General features: G+C 26.6%; 2 protein-coding genes across 2 annotated transcripts; both read left to right on the forward strand.

The window, feature by feature from the left end:
• The first annotated feature begins 468 nt into the window (after nt 1-468).
• Nucleotides 469-4,789, forward strand: LOC145844215 (exonuclease mut-7 homolog). Its single transcript, XM_082951588.1, has 2 exons — nt 469-1,945; nt 4,133-4,789. The coding sequence occupies exons 1-2, from the start codon at nt 476-478 to the stop codon at nt 4,472-4,474; spliced, it is 1,812 nt and encodes a 603-aa protein (XP_082807714.1). The 5' UTR covers nt 469-475; the 3' UTR covers nt 4,475-4,789.
• A 5,164-nt stretch (nt 4,790-9,953) lies between these two features.
• On the forward strand, nt 9,954-15,841 carry LOC145844115 (protein limb expression 1 homolog). Its single transcript, XM_082951471.1, has 2 exons — nt 9,954-10,498; nt 15,072-15,841. The coding sequence occupies exons 1-2, from the start codon at nt 10,042-10,044 to the stop codon at nt 15,389-15,391; spliced, it is 777 nt and encodes a 258-aa protein (XP_082807597.1). The 5' UTR covers nt 9,954-10,041; the 3' UTR covers nt 15,392-15,841.
• Nucleotides 15,842-19,754: the final 3,913 nt, after the last annotated feature.

Consider the following 19,754-nt stretch of genomic DNA (forward strand, 5'->3'; position numbering starts at 1 on the left):
CCTGTGAAAACTATTTTCAAATTAAATTTTACCTATTGGTAGTTGTATCAATGAAAACAGTAGGTTTAGTTAATTAAGAAAAATTTAGGAATTAAGTTTACTATATATCAATAAAATACTTTTTTGACAAGGGTTCAGAAAACTGCTGCCTTTTAGCGGCTTTCATTTTTTTTTCAATTTATTTAGTATAATTTTTTTTTAAATAAAATGTTATCTTTAAAAAGATGTCTATCTGTGATTTTTCTGTTAAAAAAAATATAATAAGTACTTTTTAAGCACATTAAAAATGTTCCTTTTCAACCTACTAAACCTTGTTATAGACAAATAACATAACTTGATCTGTTTCTAAAAAAACATTTTTCAAATTTAAGTATAATCTTTACAAAATCATTAATTTTTTTTTACTTATCATTTATACTACAGTTTTTGTCAAAAACTTTTTTTACTTCAAGTAGTGCCAGTGAAAAGCTTAAACATGAGTGTTAAAATACTTATATTACCTTCTTCTGCTGAGGTGAAGATGCTTGGAGAGCTTATGATGAAAAAAGAACATGCGACTGTTGAAAACTATATAAAACAATGGCTTAAAGCTACAAAATGTCCTTTTATAACATCTGCTGATATCTTAGAAAAATCTATATACAAGAGTAACTCAGCAAGATCCATTTGCCAAATAGTTGCAAAAAACCTTTTGCCATACAATACTGAAACTTGCTTTGCAGATGAGCCTACAAAGTTAAAAGTTGCTGAGATAGTTATTCAGTTTTCTTTGAACAATAGAAAGTTTTTGGTGGAGTCTTTTAAACTTGATCAGCCCAACTTGATGCTTGTGAATAAAATTGCTCAACAGCACCTTTATAAAAACAATTTTCACAAGTTTTTTCTGTACCATGAACTTTTCAAACTTCACGACCCTGAACTCACTGAGAAAGTTTTTGTACCTTCAGTGGCTAATGGAGATTTTCCGAGTGTACTTAGATACCTAAACAACTCAGAAATTTGCCAGGTACACTTTATGGAAGTTGTTGACAGACTGTCTGTTAATACCTATTACCTCAACTCATTCAGGCAGACCCCAGCTAACACAAGTTTCATAAAGTCGCTTGGAAAGTTCCTGACCACCACCTTAAAAAAGAAATACCCAGAATCATATTCCAAAGCAAGACTTCCAGGGGTGAATAGAGTAAAAATCTATAAGAGTGTTGAGTTTCTTTTGATGACTTATTATTGGAAAAAGAATGGTTTTATCATTGGTAGTTCTTTAGAAGATTTGGTTTTTAGATATATTGGCAATAACTTTGAAATGTTAAGATCAATAGCCAATTCGGTCCATGGGAAGTTCAAAGATCCAACAAGAGCTAGTTTGCTCATTCAGTCATTTGAGTCTGGTCACAGGCAGTTGGCAGTGTGGAGAAACGACAAAGAAAAGCCTGTGGGCAGCCACCAAATAAAGTTGACCATTCCAATTGAGAACGTCGTTATGATCGACAATCTTGAAAAGCTTCAGGACTGCCTTGACAACCACTTTTTAAAACGCAAAGACCCTGACAACCTGCTGCCAGTGGGGTTTGACGCAGAGTGGATATCTTCTCCTGCGGACATGACAGAAGAGGACCTGGGACTCATTCAGTTGGCGGTGGGAGACCACGTCTTCCTGATTGACTTTTTGCAGTTCCAGCTCAATGGCCAGTTAGATAGCCTGAACAAATTTGTCCAGCATATATTTCAGTCCGACCACCTTCTGCCCCTCAGCTTTGGCACCAGCGGTGACCGGAAAGTCCTTGGCCGCCATTTTCCCAACTCACTTTGGTCCAAAGACACAAACTTTGTTGACTTCATGCAAGTCAGGGGATCAGCAGAGTTTGATGAAGTGTGCGGTGAAGACTCTGCTGTCTGCCCTCACACTGGGAAGAAGATGCAAGGCCTGGGAAGATTTTGCAACCAGGTAATTTATGATTTTTCTAAAATAATTAACTTTTTGTAGAAAATTTTTTCCAGATTATTTTTAAGCAAAATGCCAGTAGGTTAAAATTTTACAATAATATGATGTTTAAATCTTAGCTATATGGTTCTTCTTATTTAGCTTGAAAAAGTAAGCATTACTTTGTTTTGCATGATAAAATAACTAAAAGTGTGGTTTTAAACTTACATTTTACTTTAAATAGAGTTAAATTTAAACTTAATTTATTGTAAATATTAAAATACTTAAAACTAAAGTTTAAAGTTCTTCTGAAGCTAGAAACAAACTTAATATGTAAAGAAAAAATTCTTATTTGGTTACTTAACTATTTTGAAATTATTGTGTACTGTCTAATGTTTATGAAAAGTTTAAAAGGATAATTTTAAAGAATATTTTTCAAGCTTTATTTCTAAAATAAAAATTATACTTACCCAATTAAAAAATAAGAATATGTTTATACAAACCTTTAGAATGAGAAGCAAAAGTTTAAATCGAAAGTAAAAACTAATTTCTAACTTTTAAATGTTACTTTCAGTCCTTAAAGTTTTAATTTCTTGTAAGATTTGATTCAAATTGTTTTTTAGCCTATTTAAAAATTATAATCTACTAGAGTAATATTGTTAATTTTTTTTTCTAATTCTAAGTTTCTAAACCTCTAACAAGTTTAACAAAACGTTAAAAGTTATCTATTTGTTGGAATTTATATAATATTGAAGTTATTAAACAGGTGATTATAATTTTAGCTTGTTAGCAATTGTGTTTTTCAAGACCTATCTGAAATACATACAAACTAATATGATGGTTTAGCCATTAACAAATTAGCACAAATTGTTTAAAGTTATGAAAATAAATTTATGATACTAAATACCAAACTAATTAATAAATAAATAATGAAATCAACTGTCATGTGACATTTTATAAAACTAGTAATTAACAGATATACAAAATATCTTATGCAGTATTATTAAAAGATGTATTTGTTACTTTGTTTTATTTTAAGGTAATACTTTTTGTTAAAGACCCCAAAAAGTCTAGTTTTGTGTTTTATAAGTAAGTAAATAAAACATTTAACTTTTAAATAGAATAAAGTATCTCAATTTAAAAAAAAATTAAGTTTTAAAATAAGTTTTTTTGTTTTAGAATATGTATTTAATAGTATAAAAAAATTAATTAAGTCAATTAGTTTTGTTTTTAATTAATATGTATTAATCATTTTATAATAAACTATATAAACTACTATTAGCTAATTGAGCACTATTTATTTTAACACATTATTAAGCAAATTAGAAAAGCATAACAATATATATTGTGTTTTACTAATTGTTTTGTTACTTTCATATTCATAGATCTTAAATAAAAATTACTTTTGAAAGTTGATGTCTTTTCAACTATTTAATTTGAGTAACATATAATTTATGACAAGCAAAAAATCTAATTCTAGACAACAATATGTCTAAACATCCAAACTTTGTTTATAAGCTTACGTTGCAAAATGCAGTTTTTTACAACATTATAATTTTTCTTTTCTAAAAGAACATTTTAAAGTATTTGGTGAAAATAGAAACGTTCTTTTTGTGGTTTTGCAAGCTTTACTTAAGTTTTTTGTATTTCGAGACTTTTATGAAAACTATATAACCTTTTGTTACCATTTTAATACGTTTTTAAGCAGATGTATACACTTTTTTAATTAAAAAGGTAAATTTAAAACATAAAATTGTTTATAATAAAAATATTACAACAGTATTAATGCTAGTAATAAGTTAACACTTTTTAATTTATAAAGAAAAAGTTTTTGTTAAAAGTTTTATATTTTTAAACCTGAAAAATTTTTATTTGGACTTAAAACTTTGTTTTTCCGTATTTAACTTCAAGTACAACATTATTAGCTTAAGGAAAAACAAAATACTTTTATAATAATTTTCGAATTAAAAAACGCTAGCATCCAACTAAAAACTATTTCATGAATGATTTTACAAATAAACATCATGACTAAATGTTTCCACCATTTTTGTCAGCAAGAACAGTGCATTGTGTTTTTTTTTTGTGCAGAATAAAACAAAAAAAATCTCATAAAAAGAAAATTTTCTTAAACAGCAATAGTTCAATTTAAAAAATATTGTATGTCTATAAATTTTTTATTTTGACTCAAAAAAAACGTTACTTTTGCAACAGGTGCTTGGGAAAAGCGTGAACAAGAACTACCAGATTTCTGATTGGCTGAGAAGACCATTGCGCCACAACCAGATCGTTTACGCCGCCGTCGACGCTCACTGCCTGCTGCTGGCCTACCGCAAAATAAAGGAAAATTTCGAAAAAAGCCCCCACAGCGAAAAACATAAAAGCCTGTACGAGTTCTACAAAGATTGCGCGAAGAGTGTTGAAATGGAGAAGGAAGAAGTGAAGAGGGAAGCTAAGAAGGAGAAAAGAAGAAGCCAGGAAGTTTTGAAAAGAAAAAGCGACACTGAAAACAATAATAACAACGATCAAAGCAAAATGACCAAGTTTTTCAATTAGCCTATCATTTTTTGTTTTGCCAAGTTTAATATTTTTTTTCAGCCAAACTGCCTTGATTACTACATTTTAAAAGGTTTCTTATTTTTATAATGTTATTGATAAAATGGTTTCCAAAGTTTGATCTTTTTTCATTACAGTGTTTTGAAAATATTTTAAACAAAATTAAACAGCACAATTACTCCTAGCACAACACAGAATACTTAATTATTTTTTAATTTTGCTAAAAACTATTTTGATTTTGAAACATAACCTTTTCTTGTTATTTATTCGATACTATTTCATTTAATAAGACTTAATTTTTTTATGCTAAACATACTTAAGACATATTTAAATTTATTATGTAATAAAATATTTTAATTTTTTTTTTTGCTTGTGAAAAGGAACTGCGTAAGCACAAAGTTTTAAATAAAAAAAACGTATTGTAAGATTTTTCTTTGCTTTGTAAATGATGTACTACTAAATTATAATTTATTAATTTTTGCAGAATTTTTATGACTTTAAAAGTGCGTCACCGACCTTATGATTTTGCTTGACGCGCAGGTACTCATCAGTCTTAATCGTAAGCTTAAAATTTGTATGAAATTTGATAGTAGTTAGTTAGATTAAGCAAAAGTTCAAATTAATGTTATCGTACTTAATGCATTTTGGTTTCAGCATTTGTAAAACTTAGTTGGATGGTCAATTTGTTAAAACAGTAGTATTTGATATTAAAAAACTTGATTTAAAATATTTCTTAAGCTAAAAAATTTAAATACAATATTAGAGATCTTAAAAGTTTTACATCCTGCATTTTATTTATTATGTAATTGAATAATTTTATACAATAAAAAATTTTTTAATACACAACGTCAAATTATTACTTAGCTGAATTTAGCTAAAAATCCTATAAATAAGCCTTAATTTTTATCGAATCCAAAAATTAATATTTGATAACAGTTTGAGAAATATAATTTTTTTAAACTGATTAAAAAACACAATAGGTCCTTTTTTTGGGTAGCTATTAAAATTGCAAGAGCGTACAAAATTGCATGAGGGCACAAAATTGCACGAAGGGATAAAATTGCACCAGCAGACAATTTTGCACGGGTTATTTTTTTTCTTTCTATCAATGTTACCCCTAACCCTTAGTATCGATCGATAACTTATTGTTTTTTATTTTTACTATCACTTTTACACCCTAACCTCGGTCGGTACCTTTTTTTATTTATTTATTTTTTTAATAACTTTTATTTTACTACTACTGTTAACCTTTACCCTCGGTCAGTAACTTTTTTACTGTCGTGTAAAATTGAGCCTCCGTGCAATTTTGTTTCCTCAAGCAAATTTGTCTTAGTGCAAAAGTATTTTCATACAATTTTGACCCGTTCCCTCTTTTTTTCTAGAATCAAATATGTTTTCATAATAAATTCAAATTGAGAAATTAGTTTATACCAAATAAAAACTGTTTAACTTTCACGATATATACATTTAGGGTATGGTTGCAAATAAACTAAGCAAATTAAAATTATGATTTATAAAATTTTTCAATATCATTTATAGGAAATATAAAAACATCAGACACAAATAAATTTTTATTCTAATTAAAACTTAATGCTGCACATTTAATTTGTTCAGCAAAATAAAGTTTAAAATTGCTAGAAAACTAATAGACTTACAGTAGAGAAAAAAATCTCCATTATATATCCAGTTAGTCTGGCGCAAACGGTATGTTTTAGCTTAAAAACGTTTTGAACAAACAAAACTGATCTTTCTGATAAAAATGTTTTACAAGATGATGTTAACCTAACTTTTAGTAAACATCGATGATTATTCTTTTGCAAATATGCTTTTAAAGATTTTATGGTATTTTCATAATACAACTTTTCTAAAAAATTTACAAGTACCAATAAAAGATTTGTTGAGGAAAATCTTTAAATTTTTCCTAGACTATGGTATCATAAACACAAAAATCTGTATATTAGAAGTTCTGAAACTCGATAAAACTATGTACATTTTTTGAAGTGACATGAAATTTTATAAATACTTGAAGGTGTATTTTTTTTTTTTAAATTCTATATCAATTAAGGTTTCCTTATATTTCAAAAAAATGTGTATATATAAAGTTCTTTTGTTTAGTAAATAGAAGTCTTACATAATTTTATTGTTTAGAAGTATTAAAATTAGTTTTAAAACTTATGAATAACAAAAAATTCTACTCTTTAAACTTTTGAGAAAAAATCAAACCATAAAAATAGAAATACTTAATTAACTTTTTTTTTTAGATGTGGCGATCTATCTAAAAATAGATTTTTCAGTATTAAGTACGAATTAACACTTTTTTATCCCTACTTACTAAGTAAAAACTATTTTAAGTTTTTTTATGAATTGTTTAAAAACTTTCACTTAACTACTTTTGAAACTTTTCACTAAAACTAGTTTTTTCAATTAGTTAAACAGTTTGTAAATTTTTTTTTTTAGTAATTGATTATTCTGCAATTTAAAATCATGATAATTTTTAACCTTCAACTGCCGTTTTTACATTTTCTTAATTATATTGATTAGGTAAAAAATAAAAACTAACTATTTTTTTTTTAACATGAACAAAAGACTATTTTTCTCATTATAAATTATTTAAGTAACACACTATATTCTGATATTTGTTCTATCTACTTAAAAAAAGTACTTAAATATTGTTTAAACTTTGTATACTGATTTATATCTACAATAAGTGACTTCACTATCAATTCTTAAAAATGCAAGTTACTAAAACCACAAACATATATTTTATAAAACTAAATAAAAGACATCAAAACTTACCAGGTCAAGCCAAATTAAAACTGAAAAACTTCATAGGATAAGTTAATATCATAAGATGTTCCTCTCGATTTGCATTATAACAACATAGTTTACTATTTTGAATGTCACTGTGAAAGTGTCCGGTTTGGACAACATAAAAAAGATCACCTAAAAAATCACTATACTACAATAAATTTAATAAAATTGATGCTCTTTTTAAGAAATAAACCAATTTTACAACATTAAAGCTTCAACAGTAGAGCGTGCTCTTGATACTATGTCAAACTTAGCAATAAAACTTTTTAAACGGAGACTCGAAAAAGAAAAATTTGTTTTTATGGGGATTAAGTCAACACTTTATATACTTTAATTATTTTTGAGTTTGCTAGGGTATAAAAAAATTTAATTATTATATAGTGTATTTTTTATCTAAATATATTTAAACTTAGTTTTAACCTATTCACCTTTTGACTTAATACTTTAAAATTAAATCAAAATATATTTATTTTTTTAAATTAAAATTTGGTAATTTCTCATAGAATAAGTTTAACTTTTTCTAGAGGATTATTTTTTAATGAATCAATATTTACTCCTTATTTTAATTGCTTACTGTTTTGATTTTTTTTTTTTTAATTGTAAAATAGTAGTTTTTTATAAAATGAAATATTTCATTTTATTGATGAATAATTCTGATAATATATTTGTGTAAAGTGTTAGATAGATTTAAATAAAACTAAAACTAGATAGTTTTTTTCACAGCTAATTTTTTGAACGTTAAATTATTTTTTTTTATTATTTATTAAATATTTACATTTTGAACAACTAGCTACTAGAATTGTTTGTTTATTTGCAAATATTGAAGTAATTTTAGTTTTTAGAAAACTAAAAGTGTTGTTTTGATTGTACTAATAAAACTTTAGTCGTTATAAGTTTTTTTTTTGTCTTATCAACAGTTACAGTTTTGCAGTAGTGCAAGTTTATAAACACATATTGTTATCTAGTTTAAGTTAAACATCACAGTTAAAGTTTATACTAAAATAAGTTTTGCTTTTTAATTTCGTTTTTTTTTACTATCAACTTATACTTATGTAATTTTTTACTACTTTTTCCATTTTTAAAGCACATTTATAGTTGTTTTCTCAAATATAAAGCTTACAGATTGTAATAAATTGACCTTATGTGTTTTGTAAAGGTTTTAAATGTTATTTTTGGTTTTGTAGTTATTCAATTTTTTTTTATAAACAAAGCTCTTTATACTATTTAATAGTTTTCTAAATGGAGATAAAACATTAATTCTGATGTCGAAAGAAAATTGTATGATTAAATTTAGCTTTTTAGATATTAATAACTTTTATTTGATTAAAAAAGAATGAAGTTTTATTTTAGTAATTTTGATATAAACATATACAAAAATGATTTCACCATGTGAAAGCACAGTGCAGCTTGTTTTTGACGATTTTCTAAAATTAATATTTTACTATTTTAGTACAATTTAAAATATAAAACTTTCTGCAAAACTCATTTTATATTAAATTAAGCCCTGTAAGGCTGTGTAACTTTGTGCTAAAACTATTTGTTTCATTAAGTATTCTGGAAAACCAAATATATAGTTTATTGAACGAGAAATAAAAGAAGCTCAAAATATTCGGTCCTAGGACATGGTGCAGGAAAAAATGTTTCGGTTATCGAGTCAACACTTTCTAACGTCTTGTCCAGGACAAGTATCTATGTAACCAGAACAATATACCAAATAAAAAATAGCAGGGTTGTAAGAATTTCATCAACGAAAATAAAGAAATAAACTTTAAAGCTTAAAATAAACATTAGTTTGTTAAATTTTTAAATTTAGTGTTCATAAAGTGTTTAAGTTTTTTTTTTCATAAAATATGGCAACTATGCCCAACAGTTGAAGTATTTAATTATACTACAAAAAGCTGCAATTCTACACTAGATTAATTTTTAGGGGTACTGACCAGATTAGTACAGTTTATTGAACGATAATAAATGCGCTCAAAAAGTTTGGTCAAAAGACCTGGTGGAAGAAAAAACATTTTAGATATCGAGTCGTACAGCAGAACAGTTTAATGTCATGTCCAGGACAGATTCAAAACGTTTTGTTGCAAAGACAGTATAGTACCAAACTTTTGTAGTTTCTAATAGACAGAAGATTTAAATGAACTATAGGAAGTAGAACTAGGAATATTTTTATTTCTAATATTACCAATTATACACTTTTGTACCCAACAACATTAATGTTTTTATATTATTTTGTAAAGTCTGTAACAGAATTAAGTAATTTATAAAAAAAAAACAATTTAAAATTTTTTGTCCGAAGTTAAGTTTTTTAGTTTTTTATTTATTATTATTATTACAATTAAGAGGTAGATTACGTACTGCTAACGCTAAACTTTTCTCAACATTTTGTTTATTTCTTGTTATGATTAGCTATAAACTGTTTGTTAACCAAATCAAATGTTTATAAAGAACATATGAATTAATAAAATACTGTTAAAAATTGGACTTTTTCATTTTTCAAAGAAAATGGATTGCAAATGTTGTAAAAACTTAGTTTTACTTACTTCGTTGGTGATACTAACATCTTTTTCAAACTAGAAAGAAAAATTTGAATATAGAGCTTTAGCTGGAGGTAAATTGCCTAAACATTTTTTAAATAAAAATCAACTGGCAGTAGAGATTTTACAATACTCATATACCATAATAAGTCCATATAACCAGATACTGGATAGTTTGGAACTAAACACTTGTCATTTAATGAATTTAGAAACTGAACAATGGACAACATTTTAGTCAACGAAGCTTACAACACTATGGCTGCTTCTTTTCTGGACTCGCTAAACGAAACAGCAGAGAAAAAGTCCAGCCTCAAGCCAGTTGACATCCTGGAGCACTTTGTCTCCCTCAAAAGCATCCCCTCTTACAGCAGCACCAAAACAGTGGACTACAAGTTCGAAGTTTGCCCGAGTGAGAGCAACAAGTTCCTCTGCTTTGTCATCCTGCCAACTGGCAGTTGCTTTGGCAGCACTGAACCCTGTGACAGTTATGAGAGTGCCCAGCAAAGCGCAGCCAAAGTTGCCTTCATCAACGCAGTGATGAACGAGCACCCAAGCAGGCAGGTGAGTGAAAGTTCAATCAAGGAGATGATCCAGTCCGCTTCTTTTTCATTTGTTGACGACCCTTGTGACATGAGAGCAATCAATACTTTTCAGACACTTCTGCACAGTCATTTAGGTGAGAACTGTTTTAAAATATTAACTTAAATTTGGTTCAAGTATAAAATTTATAAACACTTTAACTTAATTTAAGAAATTTTTTTAGTCTAGTTGTAGGTTTATGTAGATCTTTTAGTGTTTTTAAATTTACTTCTGTTTGAAGTAAACTTGCATATTCTTTTTTATTTCAAGGTTAAGTTCTCAATAACTAATAAAAAATGTAAAAAATTCTTTAATGTTTTGTGAAACTAGTTTATTTTTAAAAGACAAGCAATTACTATAAACTTTATTTTTTTATACTAAATATTACACATTAACCTTTTTTAAAACGTATTTTAGAAAATTAATATTTGAAGTGCATTTACACTAGCTTTTGTAAGTACAAACAAAATTAAATTCATGCTAATATAGAAGAAAAAAGACTTTAAAACTTTTTATAATAGAATATTATAATTATTTTTTTCATTTTTAAAGCATTTAAGGAACATCTTAATAACTTTACTTCATACATATAGTCACATCAAGCTAAGAATAATCATCAGGCTGCCCATATTAAAACCAAAACCATGAATTTCCACTTTTTTTATTTATTAAGGGCATAGGGGGGTAAACACCCTTTTTTGGTTTTTGATCATATTTTATTTAGTTTTTACTAAGCTACAAAATGCTTTTTACAGATTAAAAAAATTCAAAATAATTTTTGAGATATAGCCGGTCAAAGTCGGAGGCAACAATAGGTTCCTTATAGGAGGCGCAAACTAAAACGGCAAAAATAGACTATTTCACTAAAAATCTATCTTCTCCTACATTTTTTAAGATAACTTCCTCAAATTTTCAGGAAAAGTTCTTTGATATATTTAGAAAATTCTGTCAGAAGGAATTTTTTTAAAATCAAAAAATAAAAATTTTATATAAAAAATAAACAAAAAAAAAGTTTTTTTTTTGTTTTTTTGTTATAAAATATTATTTTTTTAAATTCTGTTCCGACAGAATTTTCTAAATATTGCAAGGAACATTTCCTGAAAATTTGATGTAGTTATCTCAAAAAACGTAGGAGAAGATAGATTTTTAGTGATTTCTAGTTATTTGCTGTTTTAGTTTGCGCCTCCCATAAGGATCCTATTGTTGCCTCCGATTTTGACCGGCTATATCTCAAAAATTATTTTGAATTTTTAAAATCTGTAAAAAGCATCTTGTAGCTTAATAAAAACTATATAAAATAAGAATAAAAACCAAAAAAAGGTGTTTACCCCCCCCCCCCCTATGCCCTTAAACTTACATAATTAATTATACTGTATCTTGAACTTAGTTGTTTTAGTAAAATCTTATTTAACGTGCTCAATACTTTGTGGTCAAAGTTAGTCAAGTTATTTTTATTGTTAAACAAAAAACAACAGGGTACAATGGTTTTATAATAAAATGATAAAACTCAGAAATTGAAGTGATACTAAATCTTTATTTTTTTAAACTAAATATTCTTCTTAATAAATATAGTTCTGAGGATCACTTAAAATTTATACATAGTTATAAAACAACTGTGACCTGTTTTATTTTTATTAAACCATAAATATTTATAGGTAACTTTTAGATTTTCTATATACTGACTTTACAAATGGTTTAAAACTTTTGTTATTAATCTTGATGAAATAAATGTACTAAAAAATAAAACAATATGTCTATAATAAAACAAATAAACTTTTATTGTACATACATAAAATTACAAATTCTTGTCTGATGTTATATCAATTAGAAAACAAGTTATTGGTATTGTAAAATAGCTGTTTTACTTTGATTACTTTTTATTCAAAAAGTAAAGAGTTTAAACTTATACTGCAGATATAGAGGATACAACATAGTTTTGCATGTTTTGTTTTAATAGTATAATATTGTTAATAGATACTATAGTGCATTACAGTATTATTTTGGTAGTTTTATACTATTGAAATCATTTTTATTTCTTAAATTAATTTTCTATAGAGACAAAATACTTGAAGTTTTAAAACTTTGTGAAAAGTCATGAACGTGATATAAATTAAAATATACAAAGTAAAATCAAACTAAAAAATTTGACATAATTTTCTTTTTTTGATTCTTTTTCTTTGGAAAGCCTGCTTGCTTTGAATCTTTTGAAACATTTAAAAGAACATTTTCTAAAGTTTTAAGTTGAATTACTTTAAGATTTAAGACATAAAAATTTAGTGTTGTAATATTGTAGTTTGCTCTAAATCAAACAATAGAAAGTTCTCAACTTAAGTAGCCTTATTGAGATTAGTTATAAATTTTATTTTACAGTTTAATGTCAACAAAACAATGTTTCACCCTTATACTAGTGTACAAGAGATCATCAGTTTTTACAAATAAATCTGGAAAAAAAAATTAAAACAAATAAATGGAAGGTATAAAAATAAAAAAAATTATGAAAATATATGATAAGAAAATTAAAAAAAAAATATATAATTTTTTTTTTATATTTTCACAAATTTCATGAACATAATAGATTAAACAATACAAGATAACAAATAGAAAACTGAACTCACATGCATAATTGATTTATAAATATTTATTAAAGTTAATTTGTAAATGTTAAAAAAGTTATTTTTAGCTATAACTACTTGATATAATTCTACAAAATTGTAAAATGCTTATTTCCATTATCTTCTATAAAATAATAAAATCTTCAGTTAAATACAGAAAACAGTAGCAAAAACATTAATCAAAACTTTCCCAAATTTGCCTGATATTATTAAAGTCTTAAGCTTCTCAAAAGTGCTCAAAATTGTGCTTATTTATTTAAAAATATGTATGATTATGTTAATTTATCATGGCATTAATTGAATGTAATTAAGCATGAACTTTTTTAAAGAGGTAAGATAAAGGTCAGTAACATTCTAACTATTAACAAACCACCATTTTTTTTAAATTTCATCAAGTTTAAGTGAAAATTGATTTTTATTATTAAATCTCATCCTATTTTATATAACTTTATTTAATACTTATCATAATAAAAAATTTAAACAGTACTATTTCTTTATTACACTAACACATGTTTCTGTGTGTTAACAAGTTAACACATTTCAACGGAGCTCTATAAATAAATACTGTAAGGAAAGAATAGAAGCTCAAGTAGGTTTATATATGTGTTTATTAAAAATAAAATTTGATACAATATTTTATGTTAAATCCGACTGTTATAAAACTATATAATCTTTATAATTTATAAATCTTAATTATGATAAAGTAAAGTAAAAAACAAAATAAAATAATTAATCATAATATGAAGTACTCACATAAAATTCAGGAAATACTGATTCAACACATTGAACCGTTGTTAAACATTCAAAAAATCCAATAACTACTTCACAATATTACACTCTTAAACTTTAAAAAAAGTGATTTACCTTGTACTGCAAACTTGATAATTTATTCTTTATGTTTGAAAAAAAGCAGTAAGGCACTTTAGTTTAAATTTTTGTTAAAAACTATTTTAAATACATTATAAGTAATCTATTGTAAAAAAAAATAAGTAAAACAACAAACATTAACTACTCAATTGATAAATTTATTAACAGTTTTAGGTAATTAAAGCTACAGAAACTTGGCATAATATATATCTATGAAATTTTTATAGTGGTTAAAACTGAGTTATAACATAAGTAAAGGTAGAATTTTAAAAACACAAAATCTAAAATTGTTATTAAGCTTTTAAATCCCTGACCAATAATTAAGTTACAGCGCTGTAACTAAATTATTGGTCAGGTTTTTAAATGACTTACGTAACTATTGGATATTTTTTAAATGTTTAACAACAGTTTAACCTTTTTAATCAGTGTTTCTTGAACTTTCATGTGAGTTCTTTAGGTTATGGTTTGTTATTTTATTTTGTATTTTACTTCACAATGTCTAAGTTAGACTTGAAAATTACAAGTATGATATAGGTTTATAACAGTCGAATTTAAAATTATATATTATATCTATTATTACCTATTTTTTTACAATGTTTTTTAGCAGGGTTTCCCAAAATTTTTTTCAAAAAGCCCTCTTTAAAGAAATTAAAAAAGCTATGGTCCCCTCCAGCAAGTCCCTACTAAACTACAATTAAAAACACTTAAGACCTTTTTTTTTGCTGTTCATCAGGAACTCCAGAATATCTAGTGTAAGTTTAAAATTATGACTTCTTGGCCCCTTTGCTGCTCATGGACACTAAATTTCTGTCATTGCACTCTTTGGGAAACCCTGATCTATAGTATTTATTAAAATTATATATGTGTATACCTACTTTAGCTTCTACTCTTTCCTTACAGTATTTATTTTTTACAGAGCTCTGTTGAACTTTGTTAACTTGCAAACACACAGAAATATGAGTTTGTGTAATTAATAAAAACTACTAGAAAAATTTGTGATTATTATATATTCCAGTGAACTTGTTTCGCTAGTTTTTTTATTAGCAAACGCTAAAATTTATTTTTTGAATGCTTATAATACTTATAGTTATTTTTAATGGTTTTCAATGAACAATTTTATAAGTTTTCTCTGATAGTAAGTTAGTTCCAGTAATATCCCTACAATTAACCAACGATAATCTATTTTTTAAGGTGAAACGATGTTGGAGCTCCAAAACTCCATCACCACCTTCCAGCTGCTTCATTGGAGCGACAAAATTTCCCAGCTCAAAAGTGCTGACGTCAGCAGGGAGGAGGTGTTGCGTCACTACTCCCACCGCGCGGTCGACGACGAGCTCACGTCGAAACTGGCGCGCCACTGGCTTGACCGGGGCGTGGACGAAGTCACGCGGGAAATAAGCAAGTGCGCAGTGGAGCGTGCGGAAATGGCGGGAAAGTGCCGGGAGTGTAGGTTCGCGCACGAGAAGCTGAAAGTTTTGAAGAGAGCCCTCTACCTGAACCAGTTGAAATAAAATTAATTTATTGTTAAGTGTTTTTAATGTCGATAGTCTTCCACAGCTGCATGCATATTTTCTATTGATAGTTTTTTTTCTTCAAGCTTTCTGATAACATTTTTTTGAATTGTTTTTATGTAGTGCACGTCTCGTTTATTGTTTTGTTGCATGAAAACATGGTACTGACGTTTTATCAAGTATTTTGAATATGAATTGAGAAGTTTGTTTTTATTAAGTTATATTGTGTAGCATTTTGTTGCAAACGACCGACTGTTTGTGTTTTTATTTTTAATTAAACTGCTGAAGTATTCCATCCTAATACACAATCAATTTTTACTATCAACACATTTGTTATTAGCGCTGTTCTTCTGTAAAATATTATGTTCACTGATTTCTCACTTTGTGGTTCTTCAACATTGGATTAAAAGCCTCTTGTTTGAACTTTTAGTTCACTTAATAAAAGTTATCAATTTATATTTATGGCAAATTCGTTTTAACTTTGTTTTTTGTTGGATTTTATTTATATTTGAAAAAAGTAATGCTTTACGTTTTTAATAAACTTAATATTTAATTCGATTAGGTAACGTATGATTAATTTTTTTATTTTAAGGAATTTAAAAATATAATCAAAACTTGGAACTTTAGTTTAAGTCTAATTTTGAAGAAGCCAAGGTATTTTATCAAGTCAAAACTTGATTTAAACATAGGACGTGCCAAATATTTTCACTTAGTTATTTTTTTGTTCTAAATTTTACAAGTTAGAATTGAACACTGTTTAAAATTATTTTCATTGCCAATGGTTTAATTTTTTTCTATTTTCAAATCTAATTTGCAATCATATTATAAATAAAACAGGGTCCATTAAAAAAATTAACATACATTAATACTGATAAAGTTAAAAAAGTTTAGGCTTCGCCAAATTTCAAAACTACAATTACAAAGACACTAAAACAGACAACATTGAATAAAAAAAAAATTAATGTAAATAAATCAAACATTTAGATATTTTAAAAAGTAATTTCAGTCTTTTGAGAATTACAAGTTTTTATCAAGAAATACAACTAACAACAGAAAGCATACATAAAATAATGATTTACTAGTGATAAATTAAAAAGAAAATAAAAATAGTTAAATGTTGCGATCAAATCCGAGAGACCGTTGTGAAAATCGTGCACACTAAACATGACTTTATAGTAATTGTATTTTCTACACTTAGTCGTCAAGCAAAGTATAGAGAACTGATAGAAATAGTCAATCTTCATATATGAATTTCTGCTTTAAAAACAAAACAGCACCGTCGGCAACTTAGCAGTTGAGTACGCATTTTCTGTGTTATAAATTTTTTAGATAACTTTCTTATTAAGACTAGAATCTATATGAACATTTATTTTAGAGTATTGTGAAGCACAAAATGTATATATATGTATCTTTACCAGTTTTCTATCTCTAAAGCTATATGTAATAGACTTGACTTTATAGTTGTTTTTTATAAGCAAACGGGTTTATATAGCGATATATATTTTTAGTTTCGCTAATTGTAGACTTCATTACCATAGACTTAAGTAAATGAAATTAGTTGTTAAAAAAGGCCTTATTCTTCTACATTTGTTTTTTGGTTAAATATTTTCACATGGCTTCTGCTTTGTTAATATATTATATTAGAGCTGCATTGTTTAAAATATAATTCTTACACTTAAAAAAAGAGAACACCGTGACATTGTTTTTACGTTCTTCTTTACTTTATCTATAAGTTTCTTCTGTATATTTCGACCCTTAGTTACTTTAAAACAAGGTTTCCCAAAGAAGGCCATTTCAGATGATAAGGGGGCCATAACACAGTGGGCTGGCAAGTGGCCATTGACTATTTTCGCGACTAAACAGTTAAAGCAAGATTTTTATTTAATTGTTTAGAGCGGGGTTTCGTCTTTTAAAAACTGGGTTTGTTTCTGTTCTGCTTAAAGTATACTAAAAGTTATGTAAGCTTTAATGTAGCCAAAGTTTGCTTTTTTTAAGTTTAAAAAAGCCTCGAAAATGCTTAAATTTTTGTCAAAATTAAGGTTTACATCTACTGTTAAAAAACATCTTATAAGCTTTTATACAAATACTTTTTTTTAAGTTTTTTCATTTCTTTATTTAGTGTTATTTGAAAAAAGTCAAAATTCTTTGATTATTTAAATGTAAAAGTATATTACTTCTCATTTAAAAAATCTTCTATTCTCGCCGAAAATTCATTGATGATTTCTGGCAATTTAGGGTATTCTTCAGGGTTAATTTTCTCAATTCGCCACCGTAGAACCAACATAATTTTCTTTTTAATAATTTAGTAAAAATGACAAGAAATCTATGTACAAATTTACAGACAAATCTAAATGTGGAATATAATCTTATAAATGTGGAATATAAATATTTTTTTAGGTTTTTACAAGTGATATTTCTGTTAAAAAAATTGATATAGTATCCTATCCCTGGTTTTTCACTGTGACAAAAAAGACCATTTTGTATGTTCTAGAAGGTTCTTAATGTGTATAGATTACTTTAATATTATAGACCTACTTTTGTTTACATATCATTTAAGATCCAAGAATGATGAGAACAGTTAGTATTGGTCAAAACATGGTAGCTTAGTATATGTTTTAGTTATTGAAATAGTTTTTTTTTTACTATTTTAGCAAATTAAAGGTTTTCTTAAAAAACCGTATCCCACAGGCCATGGTGGAACTTCTACAACAGGTAACGTAGTCAAAACTTTGCTAAACACCAATAATAGGACTCTGCTGACGAAGCATATTTCTGATGTTAGTTTAAAAGAAAACATTAACAAAATTATTTTGTATGTTTCCAATATTTTATGGGCTATAAATTCTAACAGAAAGATTAATGTAGAGAAATACTCAGTTTTATGTCAAAAAACAATGATGCTAGTCATGTCGGTTAAATGGATTTGCTTTACACCAACTGCGCATACTGTTCTTGCACATAGTGCTGAACTGATTGAGCAAAACAACGGTAGAGGTTTGCTAAATTACAACGAAAGTGGATTGGAAGCTAACAACAAGTTTCTAAGACAGTACAGAATGAACTTTTCAAGGAAAACTTCTCAGTACGAAAATTTAACAGACTGTTTAAATCGATTATGGGACAATAGTGACTACGATGTTAACAACACTTTAGACAGACTGAATTGCACTTATTGTAAAGAAGTCGGACATACTGCGCGAAGTTGTTTGCAGCTAAATAAAAAAATTTCATCATGTAGTTCAGAATGGGAATTGTTGTAACATATGCTTTGTGCTACTAAATAGAGTGTTTTATTTATTTTAGAAACCTAATTTCAAAGAAGTTTTAAGAACTTACTGTTTCCCTTATATTTTCTAGTAAATTTAAAGTGCTTTTTTTTAATCACAGGCTAAACTATTTTGTTTTTTGCATTGTTTTGCAACGAATAAATGTTTTTATTGTTCAAAATGTTTACGGTTTTTTACTTTTGATAAACTATTACAAATGTAACGTTATTAATAATACAAACTTTGATATACAAATATCAGCCTTAAATTAAATATAAACTGATTTTAGAGTATAGTTTCACCCGGCTTGATATTGAAAATTCATTCATATTTAAACTAAAATGGAAGTAAATTTGACTCTCTTGAGGTAGCCAATCAGAATTCTCTTTTTTTCAAAGTTTTTTCTTTAAAGTTTCATTAAAAATAAAAATTTAAACTGTTTTTTCAATAAAAACAAACATTATTCTTATTGTAACACTAAGTGTAACTTTAAATTGTATTATAGTGCTTCTTATGAAAGTTTTATGTCAATGGCCGCTTGATCCCCGTTTTTAGCCCACTGTGCATAAGCTGCAAAAGGGAAGGGGTGAGGCCATAATTTGAAACTTACGCTAGGTTAACTGGCGTTAATGATGAAACCAAAAAAAAAGTTCTTAAGCGTATATATGAGCATTTTTAAAATTATACTAGATATTATGAAAAATTTGGGACGCTATAAGCTATACAAAAGTGGAACACAAAGCAATAACTTGAAACTTACACTAGGTACAGGGTTGCCAAAAAATCTGGATTCCTGGAAAAACATGGAAATTGACAATTTAGACTAAAAACCTGGATTTTGAGAAATTTTGAAAAAAACCTAGAATTTTGAAAAAAAAATCACTTGGAATTTTAATCAACTTTTATATGTAAAGTAGTAAATTTCGATTTGACACAAAAAATCAATCTTATAGATAAAGTTTTTTTCTCATCATCAAAAATATCTTTATATTAAAAAACACATTTAAAGAAACTTAAAGATATGTATTCAATGTCTTTATACTTTTTCACACAGTTTTTTTTACCTCAAACTAAAAAAGACCATAAAGTGTGTAATT

This window comes from Thalia democratica, chromosome 9 (assembly GCF_965202585.1).
Source record: "Thalia democratica chromosome 9, ktThaDemo2.hap1.1, whole genome shotgun sequence".
NCBI classification, from domain to species: domain Eukaryota; kingdom Metazoa; phylum Chordata; class Thaliacea; order Salpida; family Salpidae; genus Thalia; species Thalia democratica.

Coding starts and splice junctions, on each gene's coding strand:
- LOC145844215 (XM_082951588.1), top strand. CDS start 476: ATGAGTGTTAAAATACTTATATTACCTTCTTCTGCTGAGGTGAAGATG. Junction 1,946..4,132: donor TGGGAAGATTTTGCAACCAG/GTAATTTATGAT, acceptor CTTTTGCAACAG/GTGCTTGGGAAAAGCGTGAA.
- LOC145844115 (XM_082951471.1), top strand. CDS start 10,042: ATGGACAACATTTTAGTCAACGAAGCTTACAACACTATGGCTGCTTCT. Junction 10,499..15,071: donor ACTTCTGCACAGTCATTTAG/GTGAGAACTGTT, acceptor CTATTTTTTAAG/GTGAAACGATGTTGGAGCTC.